The sequence below is a fragment of the Mus pahari genome, chromosome 7 (genome assembly GCF_900095145.1).
Source record: "Mus pahari chromosome 7, PAHARI_EIJ_v1.1, whole genome shotgun sequence".
In the NCBI taxonomy this organism is placed as follows: Eukaryota; Metazoa; Chordata; class Mammalia; order Rodentia; family Muridae; genus Mus; species Mus pahari.
The window spans coordinates 105,321,226-105,341,992 of NC_034596.1; the positions used below are offsets into that span (position 1 = coordinate 105,321,226).

The 20,767-nt window shown below is 52.5% G+C and overlaps 1 protein-coding gene across 2 annotated transcripts in view; it reads right to left on the minus strand.

The window, feature by feature from the left end:
- Positions 1-1,536: 1,536 nt before the first annotated feature.
- Cdc42bpb (CDC42 binding protein kinase beta) overlaps positions 1,537-20,767 on the minus strand; it is an 86,972-nt gene continuing 67,741 nt past the window's right edge. The window contains exons 21-38 of one of the 2 annotated variants that reach the window (XM_029541171.1): positions 20,111-20,190; positions 18,253-18,303; positions 17,123-17,212; positions 16,793-16,870; positions 15,471-15,576; positions 14,761-14,897; positions 14,032-14,171; positions 12,334-12,415; positions 10,471-10,687; positions 10,267-10,329; positions 8,322-8,921; positions 5,586-5,683; positions 5,415-5,499; positions 5,153-5,270; positions 4,945-5,062; positions 4,370-4,475; positions 4,208-4,278; positions 1,537-2,708 (exon numbers count right to left, since the gene is read on the minus strand). In XM_029541171.1, coding sequence (XP_029397031.1) covers positions 2,577-2,708; positions 4,208-4,278; positions 4,370-4,475; positions 4,945-5,062; positions 5,153-5,270; positions 5,415-5,499; positions 5,586-5,683; positions 8,322-8,921; positions 10,267-10,329; positions 10,471-10,687; positions 12,334-12,415; positions 14,032-14,171; positions 14,761-14,897; positions 15,471-15,576; positions 16,793-16,870; positions 17,123-17,212; positions 18,253-18,303; positions 20,111-20,190 — 2,372 coding nt within the window. In that variant the 3' untranslated portion in view covers positions 1,537-2,576. The remainder of the gene's footprint in view (positions 2,709-4,207; positions 4,279-4,369; positions 4,476-4,944; positions 5,063-5,152; positions 5,271-5,414; positions 5,500-5,585; positions 5,684-8,321; positions 8,922-10,266; positions 10,330-10,470; positions 10,688-12,333; positions 12,416-14,031; positions 14,172-14,760; positions 14,898-15,470; positions 15,577-16,792; positions 16,871-17,122; positions 17,213-18,252; positions 18,304-20,110; positions 20,191-20,767) is intronic. The other variant, XM_021201389.2, reaches the window with a different exon arrangement.

The window sequence follows — 20,767 nt, forward strand, 5'->3', positions numbered from 1 at the left end:
CTAATATTCCCTAGAAGCTGCCCTGTCAGCACAAAGCAGTCAGTGGCCATGTCTTCTCCTCTGATGGCAGCAGCCACAGTGGCCATGTCTCCTCCTCTGACAGCAGCTGGTGTTGAAGGAGAGTTAGAAGGATACAGATTGGGCTGGTGAGATGGCTCAGCGGGTAAGAGCACCTGACTGCTCTTCCGAAGGTCTGGAGTTCAAATCCCAGCAACCACATGGTGGCTCACAACCATCCGTAACGAGATCTGACCCACTCTTCTGGAATGTCTGAAGACAGCTACAGTGTACTTACATATAAATACTTACAAATAAATAAATATTTAAAGAAATATATATATATATATATATATATATATATATATATATATATATGGATACAGATAGACAAGGAAGTGCCATGGGCTCTCTGAGATGACCTGCAACACTGGAAGCCATTGTGAGAGCAGCAAGCCATAGGGTTAAGTACTAAACAGGACCAGCAGGGGAATCTATAGAACACCCAAGAGACTTCTCAGCTCTTAGGGCTAGAAGGGTTATCACGGCTGTGATTAAACACTATGACCAAATAGTGGTCATAATGTCCTCAGCCTGGCCTGAAGCTGGGGCCAGGGCAGGGCCAGCAGCGTCACACAAGGCAGGGAGCGAACGGTTTATCTGGCCTATGCTCCCCACAGCCTTGTTCATCAATGAAGGAAGTCAGTCCAGACAGGAACTCAAGCTGGCCAGGAACCTGGAGTCTGCAGAGGCCACAGAGCTGCTGCTTGCTGACTTGTTTCCCCCAGGACCAGGAGCCCAGGCCTGCCCCTCCCATTCTGAAGCTGCTGTCTTTGATTTTCTCTGTGGCTTGGTCACCTGTTCTCCCAAATGTTTTTCTTTTCCGGAATTTTGGAGACAGGGTTTCCTGAAACTCTGTGGACCAGGTTGGTCTGAAACTCAAGAGACCCACCTGCCTCTGCCAAGATTAAAGGTGTGCACTGCCATCCAGCTCGATGTTTAACTCTTGGTCTAATGTTTTGTTTGTAGTGGAGAAGGAGCTCACTGAACGCCGCCGGCCCCAGCACCCCTCTGGTGGGTGCTTAGTGGCCTGCCCGTCCTCACCGACCTGCCATACTGGAGCCCTCAGTGAGTGGCAGGAACCCAGCTCATCTCACCCAGCCTCTGTCCTCAGGAGAGCTGATTCCTGGGGCATGGGGGGCAGGTCCTGCTGGCCAGGCCTCTGTGTGCATGTGGCCTGGTGGCCCTGTGGCTGGCCTGACTTACTGGCTTGTGCACTCACTCTGCTGGGCTCTCAGACATGCTGTCCTCCCTGTACCTGGCCCCACCTTTCCTTTAGTGCTACGTTTGTTCAGACAGAGACACCAGCTCCTCTTTCTGCAGCGGCTTCTTTGTGGGACCTGCAAGCCTGGCAAAGCACCGGGCAGACTCACCTGCCGGGGCAGAGGTGCCATGGCTATGTCCCCTTAGCATCCTAGAGGAAGGCACAATGGATGACATCACTATCAGACAAACCACTGAGAACTTTAAAACTGCCATCTTCTGCTTTATTGACAGGTAAATTGTTCAAAAATGTTCTCACAATTCAATAATTACAAAGACTCAGACTTACATTAAAAAAGTAAAAACCAGAACCCCCAGCAGGTGCCTGCCCCGGCACAAAGCCGGGGAGGGTGGGTGGGGCAGGCAGCAGGTGCTGGGTGTGACACGCAGGCTTAGCCTGCAGTGCCACCACCCTCAGTGCCAACTTGGGCCAAGTGCTCACCCTGAATCGCGCCACCAAGCACACCAATGGGGAAGGGAGGCCTGTCCAAGATGAGGACAAGACATGTCTGCTGCCACAGTTAATCGCAAGCCTTCACAGGCAGGGCCACCGACCTGATCACTAGCCCAGGATACAGGAAGGGATGAAGTTCAACACTGGTGGCACTCCCGGGCCTGGTGCTGCAGATGTGCAGGAGTGTAGGGCGATTCTGTGACACAGAGGCTCCATGCAGGGTGATGGGGTGTCACAGGGCCTGGGGCGCAACTTCCCAGGCTCTGGCTGCCTCTGAACTCAGCAGGCCATGGGCCTGCCTCTCCCACTGTGCTGGCCTGGGGCTGGCTGCAGACACAGCAGGAGGGTCATCTCGTGGCTGTGGCCCAGAATAGACGGCCGGCCACAGGGACACAGGTGGCCGGCCACAAACTACCCTCTGCCTTCTGTGGCACTGGGATGGCGCACTTTAGTCTTTGTAGGGTTGAGACATTTTCAGGAGAGAGGGAAGGTCTTGAGGCCATACCCCAGCATCTGCTGAGGAAGCCGGTGGATGTGGGCCTGGGTGGTCCCGGGGGGAGGGGTGAGTGGTGGTCCTTCATGTGCAAACGGAACAGTGTTGCCTCGCGGCTGTGCAGACGAACACATCTGGTCGATTGCCACCAACAATGTGGCACAAAACTGATCATTATAATAAAGATTATTTTATCTATCTACAAACTGATTCTACATTTCCTTGGACAACACTGGAGGGTCAGCTCAGTCTTGGCACTGATGTTGGGGCCATTTGGGCTCCCTGGCCCCCGGTGCTATGCTGGCGGCCTCAGGCGTCACAGGCCGGCTGGTCCAGGCCTTCCATAGGGAGCTGGCTCCGATGGGGCGAGTTGGGGCTTGGGGGGCCGCTAGGGTTGGAGCTATTGGATGGAGTTGAGTGTTTGGTGGAATCAGAGTCAGGCTGCCAATGCAAAGAGAGAGTGTGAGAACAGGCGATGCTCTTGTCCCGCGCGTGCGCACGCGCTGCATATAGCCTCTGCAAGGCCCTTTAGGTGGCAGGTGACCCGAGTCTCCTCACTGCACATGAGAAGAGAGTGCAGAAAGAAGCCAGACAACCTATAGTCAAGTGGAACACTCTAGGAATAAACAGAAGGGGACTTTAGCCAAGTCCAAGGTTATCACATAAGCCCAGGGTCAACAGTGGCTCTCCTAAGGCTAGGGACAGTGCGACACTGCAGGGAAGGGGACCTAACACTATCTACAGTGACAGAGTTCTGCACATGAGGTCCCAAAGAAGCCGTACACATCAGGCAAAGCAGAGCTGCAGGGGACTGCAGCAGGGGAGTGCCACAGGGGAGTGACGCAGGGTCTGCCACAGCCGCCTCCATTCACCACAGCACTGACAGTAGACTGAAAATCGGAGGGGAGACTCTCATCTACTGTCAACTACTAACAGAGCTGCGGAAGCAGCCGAGTGTTCAGGATTCAGCGCAGTTTTGAGGACCAGGGTTTGCTTCCCAGCACCCACACTAAGCAGTTCACAACCGTCTGTAACTCCACTCCAGGGGATCTGGCAACTAACATGCATGCACGTGCGCCGGCGCACGCACACACACACACTGTGTCACACACACACACACACACACACACACACAGAGCCAGGCAGAAAGGCCTGGAGCGGAGGTGCAGGAAGCCTCAGGGTGCAGCCCAGGCTGGGTTAGACTGACACACCAGGAAAAGCAAAGACGAGCAGGAAGAGGCCACACCTTTAATCAGCGCTCAGGAGGCAAAGGCTGAATTCAAGGTTTGGGCAAAACTGTGATTTCCAAGCCAGACAGCTACACAATGAGACCCTGCATGAACCCCAACAAAGCAACAAGACTGCCCGAGAAGGTCCAGAAGCAAGTCAAGTCTGCTGGTGTGCACCTTGGAATTCCAGAGCTGGGGAGAGGATGGAGGTACACAGGGTCCTGTCCCGGGGACCACAGACACAGCAAGGCATGGAACCCATGCACACACCACACCCACAGTAGGGCTTACACCTGAAGAAAGAGGAATTCAAGGCCATCTTCAACTACATAAGAAGCTTGAGGCCAGCCTGGACTACATGAAATCCCTTCAGAGAACAGAGAGGCTGAGAAGGAGAGGTGCCTCTGGTAGAACCTGGCTCAACTCTAAAGAAAATCCTTACCCCTTGGTGGGATGTGTGCCTGGTGACCCCACAGCCCTGGTCACACTGTTACGGGGGGGGGGAGTACCCTGGGCTGCCCAGTGCTACTGCAGTCTATGTGCCGAGGCCATTACATCCCGGGTGTGCAGCACCACAGAGGGGCTAAGGGCTGCACTTTCATCTGTACGGTGTCTTCCCAGCTGGCCCTGGGGTGACAGGTACGAAGTGAAGCACTGTCTCCGCTCTGAGGCCCTGTGTGGCCACAGACATCTGTGCTGGGGAACACATACCTCTTTGTCAAAATCCTGGTCGGGGTCGGACATGCTCCTCAGAGGCACAGGCATTCCAGGCTCGGACCCACCTACAGACAAGGACACCTTTGACCTCAGGGAGAGGCCCAGGGGATCATGACGAATGGAGTCGCTGCCCCAGCACCTATCCCTCCTTGGTACCTGAGGACGGCCATGAGACGTAGGGCTTGCTCCTGGACGGCGGCTGCCGAGGGAGGCCTGCCGGGGCAGGGCCCTGCTTCTCCTCCTGGGCAGTGGGTGCAGCACTCTAGGGGATAGAGCAGCACATGAGAATGGCATGTGAATGTAGACAGAACCACAGTGGGGCCAACACAGCGGAAGGCATTAAAGAGGCCAGCTGCAGGCCCTGGATATGGCTGACAATGGAAAGCGGCTCCGTTCCTACCACCAATGCCTCTGAGCTAAGAACCAGCCATGCCAACTGTAGAAAAACACTACGGAAAATGCATGTTTAAAATAAAGATAAAACTTATCTCACACCAACGAGCTGGAAACCCTTTCTTGACAACTGTTTCCTAAGGGGCATGAGTGTATACAGGGCGGGCGACTTGTATAGACAGACACCCATCTTGGGATCAGGAGTGGCCCAGCAGCAATGCAAAGGTTTCCCAGGTCAGCATGGCACAGTGAGGCAGGGCAGGCAGCCAGACCCCACCTGTGCCTGCACACACCCACGCCGGCCGAGCCCCACACCCAGGGCCCGGCTGAGCACGCACCAGAGGCAGGTCCATGAGCACCTGCATGCCGTCCCCAGGGCCCATGTGAGCCACGTGGTTGAAGTTGGTTGGGTTGGATATCATTTTGGATCTCAGTTCCGGGTCTCTGAGCATCTCTCTGCAGGAAGGAAACAGTTGAGACTCAGGAGCCATCCTCAGGCTCTAACCAGCCCTTCCTTCATGCACACTCACGTGGGCCCACACTCACCGCCGCTGCTGCAGCCGCTCTTCCTCGGGAACCTTGAAGACAAAGCGCCGTTTGCTCCGCGTCCTGAGCATCTGTTTCCTGCTGTTGTCCGAGGTGTCGGGCACATTGAGGACTGGTCCTGTAGGGGAGCAGTCACTGTGGCCACTGCAAAGAGGGGCAGCCGTGCATGCCCCGACTCACAGACCAGCAGGCCAGCGGGACAGACGGCCTGTGTCCGTCTGAAGGCCGTCTCCTCCCACCCTCCACCCGTGGAGAAGCTCACCTGAGAACTTGTTTTTGAAGTAGATGAGGCGTGGGGGCTCACAGCCCAGCAGGTTGAGGCTGCCATCAGAGTTCAGAGGTCGTATCTGTGTAGGAGGAGAGAGGACTCATCATGTGTGAATCCAGGAAATGAGGGACAGCTGTCTTTGGCAGGACCACCATGCTGTCTTACCCTCCGCAGGCCGATGGTCTGGACCCACTCCATGGTGCGCACGTCGAAGACATCCACCCCATATTCGCTGTACACTGTGACATGGGTGGGGCTGCAACCTGGTGCAGACGAAGCAGACAAGTAAGCATGGAGCTCTGCCCTTGCCCGCCCTTAGGCCACCGCAGCACGGGCGAGCGGGTGGAGGTGCAGAGCACTGGCTGTGGGGGCTCCGGTGTCAGAAGTCATCTTCATGTCAAAGTCACATGTGTCTTAACTATGCAGAGCTACCCACTGCTTCCACAGCCAGGGTGTATTTCCCACAGCATAGCAAGAGGAAAGTCGATTTAGCAAGCATTTCCTCAGCTCAGCTCTCTAACACCTGTTCAGTCCAGGCAGGGACGGCCTCCTCTACATGGCCAAGCAAAAACCCTAATGTCTTCCTCATTTTCCCTTTCTTTTCTGTGTATGAATGTTTGACCTGCTCGTCTGACTGCATCATGTGCATGCAGTGCCTGAGACTAGTAAGAGGGCGCTGGAGCCCCTAGAACTGTAGTTACAGATGCTGAGAGCTGCCACGTGGGTGCTGGGAACTAAATCCCAGCTCCTGGGACAGCAGCCTTAACCGCTGAGCCACCTCTCTCGTCCCCAAAGCCATCTAAGGTGATAGAACCCTGGTTTCTGGGTATTTTTCAGACCCACACTAGCCTACCACTCTGCTCTGCACATGATCTCGCTACGCACATTTCACACTAGGGACACTGGGACGACCCTGTAGGGCACAGTGAGCCCATTCTAGTGATCTACTCTGAACACACAATCTAATGAGGAAAGGCATCTTGTGATGGTGCCCCTCCTCTCCCAGCTCTTAGGAAATGCTGTCTGTCATGACAACTGAACTGGCACACTGCAGACACACACCCCAGGCCCTCTGCCCCTCAGCACGTGAGGTTGAAGGAGACACCCACAGTTTAGGACACAGCAGAGCCCATGCTCACTTCCCCTCAGCTACGCTGCTGCAGGTGGCTGGGTCACTACTAGGAGCCTGCAGCGTTCTCATCTATGGAAGTGCAGAGAACAGAGTAGACAGCTGGAGCCCAGGCGAGGCCAGCTGGGCACCTCAGCACCTCAGCCCACATGACACCACCGGCACTGACGGAGGGTGTGTGACTCTAACCAGCCTGTGTCAGTCCAGGCAGGACAAGATGCTGGAACTGGCCACCAAATTATCCAACAGTGGTGTTTCTGACACGGGGTGGGGGTGGGTGTCCTGTTTTTTAATGCCATGTGCAGAGGCTGGTCCTCAGTTACCTCTAAGATAAAAAAACTCTCCACATGGGAATGCTGGGGCAAGTGCTCTTACTTGCTGAATATATGGGGGACTCTACTTGTGATTTGTCAACAACAAAGGACAAAGTCCAAATGGAATGTTTGAATAAACACACTACAAATGCACTGGAGGATATGTGCTTTGGAGACGGCTAGACCTGCAGGCTACGGAGCCCTCTGAACCTCCATCTCTCAGACAGGACTAGGAGGCACTGCGGGCTTTGATGCTGGTCCACCCTCAAAGCTGCCTAACTTCTCTATCTCTGAAGCTGACTGGGTACACATGGGCTGCCCATGAAGTGGAGTGGAGGGAACACCGGGTGGCCATGCTAGCTATGTGTACCAAGGATTGTAACGACACCGCACTTAGGGACGTGTCCATTCCAATTCCAAACTGGGAAGAAATGAAATGCTGGAGGTTAGGAGGGTACAGCTTAGGGCCAGGAGAACTTATCTCCTATCTCCAAGGCTGCCCTTTCCGCCGGCACTGCCCGGACCTGTTGCCCCAGCTTCCCTGGTGAGAGAGAAAGCTTGAGAAGCCCTGTCACCCCTGGGCATCTCCCTTGGCCAGAGAGAGTATCATGGAGGCAGCCTAGGATGTTGCCAGTTGACCACCATTACAGGAGCATGAAGCCACCTCCTGCCCCAGCAGCCCCACAGGCTCCAGGTCAAACCAGTCTGTGCTTTGCTGGTTTGCCCTCCTTGCTGCTCACTAACACACCCTCCAGTTCCACGTACGGCTTAAGGCCTTCACAAGTAACGGAGTGGCAGGATGGCCCAGCAGTGCTGCGGAGCCCAGACACTAGAGGCATCTAGTTCTCCCAGCCTCTCAACTGCTCAAGCTAAGAACGGTGTCCCAGCCCCTGGACAGCAACCGCTCATAAAAGCACCTTACAGACCAACAGGTTCCAGCCTACAAGGGACAGGACACTGAAGTTAAGTCTCCTAGTAGCCAAGTCCCCGTGACTTTATTCTGCCCTGTGAATTCTACTAGGGGAATGCTTTTTTTTTTTCTTTCTTTTTTTCTGAGACAGGGTCTCTCTGTGTAGCCCTGGCTGTCCTGGAACTCACTCTGTAGACCAGGCTGTCCTCGAACTCAGAAATCCACCTGCCTCTGCCTCCCAAGTGTTGGGATTAAAGGCATGTGCCACCACGCCCGGCAGGGGAATGCTTTTTAAAAGAAGATGCAGGGTCCCTTCCCCTGTTCTGCTCAGGAGAGCACTGAGGAGTGAGGCTGGCCCACTCCACAGGCTCCAACTCTTGCTGCAGCGCAGAGCTAGCCTGCATGTACCCTTGCTGAGCAGACACCCTCTTATCCTGCCCCTAACACTTGGCTCGGGGACTGAGAGACAAACCAAAGCAAACAGAACATGCCGACTATCCATGTGAGCAGCAGCAACAGTGATATGGCAACAGAAAACATATACATACTACAGGCGACAGGAGCCGCAGGCCACATGAGCTCCTGCATGCGTGACCTCCGACCTTGAGGGTCCACGTACAGTCCCATGTGGCTGAAGCAAAGCAGGTACTCCTCACTTTTGAGCTCCACAGCACAGAGGGCATCGAAAGACTGCTGTGAGAGGAACGCGAGCGAGGGGTCAGTGGGATTTACCAGGTCGAGAGGCTGCCCGTCCCCCTGGATGCTCAACAGAGAGAACCCAGAGGGGTAGCCAACACACAGCCTGTCCTTGAACACGGCCATCCACTGCACGTGTCCCGGAGCCACCAGCTCACTGAATTTCCTGTGGAAAGGCTTAGTTCTCTGGATCTCGTAGCAAAGGATCAGTCGCTTCACAGCGACAAACAGGCAGGTGGACGAGCTCTTCCTCAGCGTCCCTGTCGCTATGAGCTGGCAGCCCTTTGTTTCCGGGAGCTTGATGTCAAAGTTGCTCGCTTCTGCTCCGTCGAAGGAGGACCAGGGGTAGAGGTGCACGTGGTGGTTCCGGCCACAGAGGAGGATGATGATCTTCTCCTTGGGCGCCAGTTCAATCTGGTACACCTTCTTGCAGTCAGCAGCGCGGACGATCACTGTGGCCAGAGAATGCAGGTGACTGGCTTTGGCTGACATGGTCCTCTCTTCCCCCAACGACCCTCACACCACAATCAGCCACAGGGCCAGGGTTGCAAATGCCCCTAACGGACACAGCGGCACGTTTGTCTAAGCTTCCTGACAACCCTGGTCCTGCCGCTGCCTGTCCGATGCTCTGTGTCAGGGCTCGGCTGGACACTTACAACACAGTAATGCTGGGAACTGATGCTGGGATTCCCTGATCTCATGCCCACTCAAACTAGGACTCTAGCTGGCTTAGGACCTCCACCGCCTTCCCTGATCTGGAGTCTGAAGGGCTCAGCTGCCCATATGGTCTGGCCACTGCAAGCTGTGACCTACTCTCATTCAACAGGAAGGGCTACGGAGTGAGAAAGACGGAGAGCCTTTCTTTCTGGTTGGCAGGAGAGGAACATGAACTTGCTACGTTTCCGTGCACTGGCACTGCTGGGTTCCCCTGAGGCTGGGGGTACAGAACTCAACAGGGGCTGGGTGTGGTGCTGTGCTTCTTTTACCCCAGCACCCAGGAAGCAGAGGCAGGCGGATCCCTGTGACTTCCAGGATGGCAGGGCTATGTTGGGTTCAAAAGCAACTAAGCAAACAAACAAACAAACAAAAATTCAATATAGAAGGCCAGCAAGATGGCTCAGTGGGTAAAGGTGTCTGCTGCCAAGCTGGAAAACCTGAGTTTGAGACCCAGGACTCAGCCACCAACTGCCTGTCACAAGCCTTTTCCTAACCTCTATTCTCTATAACCTCTATTATATAAGCAAATAAATGCATGTTAAAAAAAAAATAGCCGAGGGCTGGAGAGATGGCTCAGTGGTTAAGAGCACTGACTGCTCTTCTAGAGGTCCTGAGTTCAATTCCCAGCAACCACATGGTGGCTCACAACCATCTGTAATGGGACCCTCTTCTGGGGTGTCTGAAGAGAGCAACAATGTACTCACGTTAAAAATATATACATATAAAAAAAATATATACATATATACACATACACACACACAAAATATATTATAAAAAAATTTAGCTGGGTGTGGTGGGCCACGCCTTTAATCCTAGCACTTGGAAGGCAGAGGCAGGCGTTTGAGGCCAGCACCTTCTCCAGACACCCGATGCCCAGTCACTTGAATATGCTGTGCACCTGCCACATCAACTGAGAACTTTCTCTCTACTTCTTGCTTAGGACTTTCATAGCGTCCTCTGACGATGTCACCCAAGCCATGTACCAGGATGTCCCTTCTCCACAGCCCTGAAGGAGGACACTCTCTATGCCACACTAGAGTGAACCCACTGAACCCTCTGAGGCAGCCAAGCAGGATTTACCGTCTCGGGTGAGCTCAATGACGTAGAGCCCTTCTTCCAGGCCGACCGCAATCCTGTCTCCATCTGGGGAAACAACAGGTGGGTCCAGTGAGCCAGGACCTGCTTCTTCACATAGGAGGAGCTGTCTACACACTCAGGAGGACAGGACCACACGGGCATGTGCGGAACCTGAGCTCCCACCCAGCTTAGGCCCTGTAGACATACCCACGATAGCAGCAGCCAGGACGGCCTTGATGAGCGGCAGCGAACTGTCGTAGGCCTCCTGTGCGATGTGTACTACCTGGCTCTTCAGCCGGTTTTTGTGGAGGATAGCCTGCAGCCCTTCAAGGATCCCAACCCACTTCCTCTTTTCATTCTCGTTCTCTGTCAGGATGAGCAGTGAGCTGGTCTTAGAAGGTGAACCTAAGAGAGAGGCCGTCACCTTCATGAGAAAAACAAAACAGACAAAAATCATGAGCTGCCAGCCAGATCAGAGCAGGGACTGTGCTGGAACCACCTAGCTCCAGAGGTCACAAACCAGGTAAATTTAGAGACTCACGTCAACGTCCCTGAGTTGTCCCAGAGACCACCAATCTCTTTAACTGCCAGCCATGCTGCTGGCAGGGCAGCTGACAGGAAGGGACAGGGCTGCAAACATAGACATCCTGGCCCTTCCTGGCCAGATTTCAATTAATTCTGCTCTTGTCAACACTACTGTGTAAATGCTTTAAAAGCTGCTTTCTTGGCTGGGCGTGGCGGCACACAACTTTGATCCCAGCACTCAGGAGGCAGAGGCAGGCAGATCTCTGAGTTCAAAGCCAGGCTGGTCTGGGCAAGACTGTTACACAGAGAAACCCCCGTCTTAGAAAACAAAAACAACAACAAAAAATTGCTTTCTTGCCCTGCCTGGTAGCACATGCTTTTGATCCCAGGACTCAGGAGACAGAGGCAGCAGGATCTGTGGAAGTTCCGCAACAGCAGTAATAATAATAATAGTTATTATTATTATTTTGCTTTTGTTAATAGCTTTATTATGATTAAGATGTGGCCTCTTTAAAAAAGATGTGGACTCTTGGGCTGGAGAGATGGCTCAGTGGTTAAGAGTACTGACCTCTTCCAGAGGTCCTGAGTTCAAATCCCAGCAAGCACATGGTGGCTCACAACATCTGCAACAAGACCCGATTCCTCTTCTGGTGTCTGAAGACAGCTACAGTATGCTTACATGTGATAAATAAATAAATAAATAAATATGTGGACTCTTAGGGCATGTCCAAGGAAGAAAGGGTCTCCAGTAAGTGTTTACTGGGACCATTAGGAACCTGAGAGACCCCTCAGCTATAGGATGAATGTCACTTTGAGCATAGAATGGCAGAGATTTTCTGGATTATATACAAAGGCTGCTTCTGAATCACAGTGAGATTTTGTACAAACAACTGTCAGACTCAGCTCTTATTTGGGAAATGCGTCTGCTCTGAACCAGTGTGCGCTTCTCTGACCACATCTTCCGGAAACTTCCTGACGTGACAGTGTGCAGCCACCCCGGAGAGCAAGAGGACACCAACCCAGTCAGAGAAAAGGGAAAAAGCAAATGTAGTCAATGTAAACGAGTCTGGATGACAGGGAGGGACCCTAAAGCAACACGTGCCTCACAGGCCACCATGGAATGTCCCTTCAGTGCCAAGACACAGTGGCTGGGGTGGGAAGGCGACCAGGTGAAGAGGGGGGCACCACGGGAAGCCGGCTGTATGGGGAGAGTGTGCTGCTGAGTGAGGGGCAGCCATTCCAGGCGGCGGGCACCTGGTGCACGGTGGGAATGTGAGGCAGGTGAGGATCCATTGGGATATTCAGGGCAGCAAAATGCTCAGAAAATTGCTTTTTTGGGGTGGGTGGCCAGGGTCTCACTATGTAGCTCTGGGTGTCCTGGAACTCAGACAGATCTGCTGCCCCTGGCTCCCACACACTGGGACTGAAGGTGTGGACCACTGTGCCCATGGTTTTTGTTTTTATTTTTTAAGAATTACTGTCTCTTAAGAGTGATTTATTTTTAAAATGATTAACAGACAGAAATAAAATCAGAGAGACTCATACCCTGAATATGCACGGAATGTCTCGGCGTGTAGCATGAATAACATCTGAGGCCAGGACTGAGCTCACAGCAAACTCCTCATCTCTGGCAAGAAAGGGACACACATGGCTCAGAAAGCTCCACAGACTTGCCACCACATTTGCACAACTCGTCTCATGGGGGGAATGCTGAGAACTGAGCCCCCTGCCTGACTCACACGGTCCACTGTCCCCCCAGTTCCCTGCCTCACTTGCATGCTCTGCTGTCCCCCTGTTCCCCGTCTGACTCGCACGATTCTGCTGCCCCCCAGTTCCACATGAGATATTTTTGATGTGTCCTGGTACAATCAGGCAGTGGCTCATTAACTACTCATAAACAAGAAGCAGAAGGTGCGGAGTTCAGGATGGGGAGGCAGGATGAGCTCTTTTCCACCCTCAATGGGGCCCAGTCATTTGGGCTCAGGCAGGGACATAGCTGCTGTGGTGTTGGGATGAGAATGGCCCCACAGGCCATGTATTTGAATGCTTAGTCACTAAGGAGTGAACCTGTTTAAAAGGATTAGAAGGATGTAGCCTTGCTGCAGGTAGTGTGTCACTGGGGGTGGGCTTTGAGGCTTTAAGACACCCAAAGCAGGCTCCAATCAATCACTGCTTCTGAACCAGGATGTAGGATGTAGCTCTCGGCTACTGTTCCTGCACCATGCATGTCCTCCTGCTAGTCATGATGACAATGGACTAAACATCTGAAATTGTAAGCAAGCATACTGAATGCTTTCCTTTCTTGCCCCTGGTCACGGGGTCTCTTCAGAGCAATACAACAGCTGTACGTAGCAAGGGACCCCAGGTACCATTTGGGATGGGGACATGGAATGTATGGGACACTGCCACTGCTGGGTGACTCTGAGTTCTCTGCTCTTGCAGTTCTCTGAAGGAACCAACCAAAGACCACCACCAAGACCTAAACCTGTGTAGTTGGCTTGGCTAGGCCAACTACAGATGGTCACAATATCAGCCTTTCTGACTTGGCAAAAGGCGAGAGTATCATATATTCTCATATGTGGCCCTTCACATATGTGTCACTAAGTGTGCCTGTGGTACCTGGTTGTAGTGGCTATTCCTGGTTGTCAACTTGACTATATTTGAAATGAACTACAATCCAGAATTGGAAGGCTCACCAGTGAACCTAGTCTGGAGACTGGGAGATAGAATTTCTGATCTGGATCTTGGTATGGAGATCTTGAGACACAGTGGTGATTGAATCCAGAAGATTAAGACAGGGAGATCTCCGAGACCAAGGTCATCTGGGATTAAAGGTGTGGTGGCACACACCTTTAATCAGGGCTACACCTTCTGCTGGGGACCATATAAGGACATTGGAAGAAGGGAGTCTGGCTCTTGCTCTTTCGCCTTCTTGCTGTGTGGGACTCAGCAACTGCTAGATCCTTGGACTTCCATTCACAGCTACTACTGAACCATTGTTGGGATTTGGACTGCAGACTGTAAGTCATCAATAAATTCCTTTACTATATAGAGACTATCTGCAAGTTCTGTGACTCTAGAGAACCCTGACCAATACACTGGTTAATTCTCATGACAGCTCCTCCTACCGCTGTTAGCCATTCTTCAAAGAAACACGGAGAGAAATGAGCAGGACGTACAGGTCCTGCCACCATGGGTGGTGAGCATTTGGTACCGGGCAGTGCTTTGTTACATTAAACACACCTGAGGTCCAAGACTTGACTGGCAATGACACCAGGCTGGGTCGACTTCCCTTCTGGCAGGTCGTACAGGAAGAGTTTGCAGTCACAGACCACTGCGTAAGCCCTCTGCCATCCTTTCTTCACGCCTGTGGGCTTTGGGACCTACAGACCAACAGTGAGCACGTTCATCCTAACCACAGATCTGGGCAGCGCAGGTGGAGACTGCCAGATGCTTAATATTTCTCTCAGTCTGTGTTCACCAGATTCCATCTGACTGTCCTGGTTCCCCAGGGACTGTTCTCCTGTCAACCCTCTTCCTAGAGTAGTAGAAAAGCTGTTGTCCTGGCTCAGGAGGCTCGGGCCTGAATGAGAGGAGCTTGTTAACGGGAAGGTAACCTAAGGCAACAAGGATTGCACTGATTCCCGGAGGCTGCGGCTGGATAAGACGTGGGCGAGCCTGAGAACCCGTGGTTTGCAAGCACCACTTGGCTTTGGAACCTTGATTTGAAGCTCACTGGCCAGAAACTCAGTAGAAGCTGTGGGTGGACTCTCCATGTCCAAAGGTTCTCTGGGGTTCTTAGCCATTTACAGCAGCAGCTGTGCCTGAGACTCTCGCCCAGTGACAGGCAGCAAAGGGACTGCTCCACCAGCAGACGAGTTGTGACTGCTGCTCATCACATGACAGACCTAGGAGCTGACCTGATGAAAGGTGAGCCAAGGGGGCCATGAGCTGGAAGCGGGCCCCTCCTACCTTGACGTAGCCCTTGTAGGCCGTGCCTATGCCCCTCTGCACGTCTACGCCGAGAGGCCTCTTGGACTGCTCAGGAGGTATGGGGCACACCTGGGGAGCGCTGTCTTTACAGGACACATGGCAGGAAAATGCACAGACTGAAAAAGATGACAGTCCCACTTACAGCATGCTCGAGACCCGGCACAGAGCAGAGCACAAGAGGGTGCTTGGTTATTTTAAAATAACGACTGCCAGCAAAAGACAAGGTGGAGTCAAAGGTGAGGCCTATTTGGCCTGGGGCCCGTGAGGTTTGGCAGGTAAGGACGACAGGAGACTAAGAGAAGCTACTCTCTCAAGCTGTCCTCCGACCCTCATGTGTTTCATGGCACATGTGCCCACACTCACATATACCAATAAATAAACGTAATTAAGAAGTCAAAGACAAACAAAAGCCCCACCACCACGAGAGCAGCAAGCTCCGACTTCTGCTCCGTGTCTCCCTACAGGCTGTGGGTGTTCTCTCCACAAGCGCTCAGGTGAAGGTGGTGTGCTTCACAGTCATTTCCAGGTGGTAAATGACCTGGCCACTCAATCTACATGCTGTGCAGGACTGTGACAGGCCCGACCTGGGCCTCTATAAAGAGCAGGTGACCTCCCCTTTCTGGCTGGCTGGTGTGAACTGCAGCTACAGCAGTGGTGTGTCCCACTCCTGCACTAAGGTCAATACTCACCCTCACAGGCATAGCCCTGTCGGATCAGCCCGACCATCAATGACGTGCAGTGGCTGCACTGGGTGGGGCTGGGGAAGGACTTGATGCTGAACTGGTGTGCTTTGGGCTGCAGGAAGAACCAAGTGAAACGAATCAGGTGACAGGCAGTAAGCTGTGGGCCTGTCTGCTCTGGACTGACTTATAGACAGCGTGTGTGCCTGCTTCACGTCCTTCCTCTGCCAGCTTAGGGCTCTATGTCAGCGGTGCTCAACCCCAAGGTCCCAAGTCAGAACTCAAAGCCACCCCACTTCCTTTAGTTAGTTTTGTTTGGGGCAGAGCTGGAGAGGGTCACAGTGTTGCCGTTCACAACTGAAAGTCTACTGAGATCAGGGACACTTTCCAGGGAGCAGAACCAACCGGATTGGGGATTTGGCCTGAAACCCTGTCTAGGTTTGGCTCTTCACAGGGGTATACACTTTCAATTTATAAGAAATGTTAACAGCAAAATCTTGGAAAGACCCACTCACTGTCTTCTGCCAGGACAGTAAACTTAGAATGTAACAGAGAGGGGAGAAGCTTGAGCATGGGGGAACACAAAGTCAGGCCGTGACAGCTGCCTACCAAGCCCACATGGAGTGACAGAGGAAGCCACAGACACTGGCAAGACCGTGAGGGGGAGTGGTCAGCACAACTCCAGGAGCAACTAGAGGAGGTGCCAGAGAGAAGGCTTGGTTACATTTCTGTCTCTGGGTATCAAAAGCTCACTAACTACACAGCCCCTTGGTCCTGAACTTTACATGAGTCTAAGTCCCAAAGCCCATTACTCTCAGGTCGACAGGGGAAAAGTTAACAGACACAAGTCTATGCCAGGCATACAAGATGTGGACAAGCTACAACCTCGGGTGCACAGCTGGGAAACTGACAATATACAATGCTGTTTATACAGGAGGAAGGAGACCCGGTTGGGCTTCAAGGCTAGTAAGAAAACAAGGTAAAGACCCGGGCACTGAGGTTCAAACTGTACACTGGGGACAGATCCATCTATGCCGGGGAACATTCTCCTACAAACCATATGGTGCTCAATGACAGCAGACATAATCAATACAGGGAAGCAACTGGATGTGTGACATCCCCACTGCCTGCCCACCAGGCCTGGGACTAACAAGGAGACAGAGGGCGACCTCTAGAACTTTTCTAGCTGAAACCCCACTCAGTACTTAGGTGTGAAGACAACAACATAGATCCTGGCCTACTGTATGTATTTAAAACCAGCACAGATATTTTATACAACGTTTATCTTCTAAACCGAGAAGGTACACACACAGCAATGTGAAAGGGCCTACCTTTGGTCCAGCCATGGCGAGGGCCTGTGTGTTGGGCAGCGGCACAGGAGATGGCCTCTGCTGTGGCCGAGCCATATCCTAGGATAAAGTGTGGACGGGTGAGCTTCAGCTGAGCCGCCAGCTCCTAGCTGGGGTTCCTCTCTATAATTTATAAATTATTAACATTCTGAATTTTTAATTTACTACATTGTTGAAACACCTGTTAAGGCCTCCTTCACTCATTCAGCTGATAGTCTGACGGAGTTCTGAAGGGGGGGAGATGGGTCCTAGCTACAAGCTGCACAGCGGACCCCAGGGCCCACAGAGCACCCACAAAGCATACAGTCTTACCTCCTGCTGCTCTGTGCTCGTGGCTACAGACACTGATGGGGACAAGTCCATCTTTGAAGCCTGTGTTTCCTGGTCACTAGCTGAGCTGGTCTGTGAAAAGAAAAGGTGTCATTTTTCCTGGACAGTAGTGTATTGTCAGGGCCTGGGGTCCCCTGTATCCTGCCCCTGGGTCTCACCACGAACTGTTTCCTCACACATATTCTGCCATTTACAGGGACTGGCAAGTCACTATTATTGTCAATAGGAAGATGGTGCCTGGCCACCCCGTAACATAGGCCATCTCGGCTCCAGCCATTAGAAACTAGGAACCAGGACCCAGGCATGCTAGTGCGTGCCTCTAATCAGCACTCTGAGTCTGAGGCCAACCTAGACTAAAGCATGAGCTCTAAAAGCCAGCAAAGGCCACACAGTAAAAAAGTAAAAAAAGCAACTAGGAAAATCACCCTCAGGCGGTCCTCAGGCGGCCCAGATGCTTAACCTCCCTCCTAGAAATCCCATGACTCTACCACACCCTCAGGGCCCTGACAGCTAGAGCTTGCACTTCAGCAAACACAGGGTCTTCCTCTAACAATCCTTGCACTCACAGGCACCTCACGATTGGCTCTCTGCAGTGAACCTCTCTGTGGGTGTAGCCCTCATACATCACATGGGTGCAGTGCAGGGCTACTCCCAGTGCACAAAAGTACACAAAAGTACTCCGGGATGTGCGGAAGAGTCTACAAATCTACAGCTGAACTGTGCTCTGCTTCTGATCCAACGGCACAGCGCACACCTTCCGACAGCTGCAGATCAGGCCCTGAGTAAGACTCCACGTTCTGAGGGGAGGAGGAACTAGGGGTCACACACAGCACAGGTACAACTGCATTCTGCAGTGGTGGAGTTGGTAAAGGGCCTCAGTGGACAGGGACAGTAATTAGATAGTAAGCAGAGCTAGTAATCATGAGTACCACCCACAGGCAAGTTAAACAGGTCAGCGGTCCAGCCGGTGAGTGAAAAGCAAGCCAATGGAGTCAGTTTTTGCGGCGTGAAAGCCGTTTCCTTAGTTGTTAATCAAAGGACACACTCAGAAGCCAGGGCACACAGGGCACTGTCTCTGAGCAGCCCACGGATGGGCAGCTGCAGTCACTTACGTCCTCCCACAAGGCTAGCAGAGAAGATGCAGATGAGGAGGAGAGCGAGTCCTTGGTGTAACAGACAGGAGGGACACAAATGATCATTTCCCCCCAGTAAACCCTGGCAACTAAGTTCAATGAGGCCCGTGGAGACCGTCGCTAGCATTCAGCAGCAGGTTTAATCCAGCAGGGGTGAGAGCTCCCAGGAGAGCTCAGGTCTGGAAACTGCTAGCATGGACCCCAATGCAACTGAGGGTGTTGTCTCGTAGGAAACACACTCACACTCAGGTGAACAGTGTTGAAGAGGGTCCAAACATGGGCAACATGCTGGACAGTGAATGAGGCGTGCTGCTCCGCCTCCATGTCTAACTCAGTCCATGCTGTGACTTCACACTGCTAGACGTTCCTGTGACAGCCACCCAGGTCTTACATAACCCATTTAACCCATAATAAGGTTTGTCCAAGGTGAGAAATTACTTTTATAATGTATTTGCTTAAGAACTGAGGAGGTGCCAGGCATGGTGGTCACGCCTTTAATCCCAGCAGAGGCAGGCAGATCCCTGAGTTTGAGGCCAGCCTGGTCTACAGAGTGAGTTCCAGGATAGTCAGGGCTACACAGAGAAATGCTGTTGAGTGAGGGCAAACAGCTGAGTGCCCTGAACAGCCCCCTGGTGCCCTGGAAGTGTTACAACATCCCCATGTGGTCACTTGTGATTGCTATTTAGATGGATGATTAAATGCCACCAGTGGCCTCTGGTACGTCCTGAACAGGGAGAGCAGTTGTCCAGGACACAGACAGGCCTACCTTGAGCTGAAACTCACTGCTGGTACAGCCTTAGGATGACACTGAAGTTCACTGAGAAGAACCTGAGTGTCGGGGAAAGTGTGAGAGGTGTCCTGGGTCGCTGCTGTCTATAAACCACTATCAGCTAGGAAACTGTCAGCGAGGGAGTCAAGCAGAAAGTAGGCAAGTGTGCAAGTGAAGCTCATACTAGGCGAGGGCGTGCACGCTCAGTACGCCCGACTCTGACAACACCAGCATCAGGTGCCTCAGCAGAAGCTCACACACACTCATTCTTCCAGCTCCTGCCCGCTTCAGTCCTGGGGATCAAGCCTGAGCTAGGCACGTGCCCTGTCACTAAGCCGTAGCCCAGCCTACTCTCCTCCTGTGTGTACGTGCATTGCAGGAACTAGAAGACACTGTCTGGGCTGTTCACCTGAGTGAAGGGCAGAATGGCCTCATCCCCCACTACATAGGTAATCTAAGCAGACAAGCAGTCACACACTGGTCACCTTGACGAGCAGGACCGGGCAGGGTCTTGGTAAACTGCTTGGTACCCAATCACTTATAACCCACTTTTCCCACTAAGCACTGAATCCAAGCTATATGTTCACATTAGTCTCAGAAACGGCAACATGATTATCCTTATTTGTGTTTTAAATGTTATCTCAAACACTCACTCCTCAGCCAGCGGCCCTGACAAGGCTGAGCCTTTTCTCAGTCTCGCTGAGACTCCAGGAACAGTTTGACATCTGCTGAGTTCTCCACCTTCACACATGTGACTTCCCTGTTCGTGCTGTCACTTGGGCCAACTCTTTTTTTTTTTTTTNTCTGCCTCCCAAGTGCTGGGATTAAAGGTATGTGCCACCACGCCCGGCCTGGGCCAACTCTTAATGAGTGTTAGACCTTCAGCTTTGAGACAAGGTTTCTCTATTTAGTCCTGCCTCGCCCTGGAACTTCCTTTATCAACCAGGCTGGCCTGTCTGCCTCTGCCTCTGCCTCCTGAGTGATGGGATTAAAGGCATGTGCCACCACACCCGGCCTACATTCTACTATTTCAAACTTACATATTTGTTTTCAAAACGCAATACTCACTCTAAAAGTCAGATCATGTGCAAGAGGAGCAGTGTTGAAATACTCAAAGATAGAATCCTGGAAATCTGGAAGTTTGAGCCCTGCAAGGAAGAAAGGCAAACTGAGGCAAAACCATGAAGACATCAGTCCTCCCTACAGAGCACCACCGACCTGCCAGGACTCCAGAGCCACTGAGGCTGGGATAGGAGATGATCGAACGCAGTTCCGGGAGACGGTGAGGAATCGGGAGAGAAAGGAGATTTAAGATAAGCATAAGGTGGGAAGACACCTTGAGCTGCAGGCCAGAGTTCGTCCAAATCCACTAATCCCAACAACCTAAAACCTGAAGCCACCCCAGGCTGGGGCAATGACCCCAGCATCCGCAAGGCTGGGTGTGAAGATGGGGAGTTTGAGGCCAGCCTGAGTGTAACACCGTTGAGAGTCTGACTTTTTAGAAAAAAGGGGATGGGATGGGGAAGCCTGAGGCTGACAAGCTGTCTGTGGTGAAGCCCACTGGCTGCACTTCCAGAGGGTGCTACATCCTCTTCCACCCTGTGCAGGCACCAGGCATGCAAGTGGGGCACACACATACATACTGACAAAACAGGAATACACAGAAAATAAAAAAAATACCCAGGAAAATGTACTCATGGCGCTTGAACAACCTGCAGCTGCAAA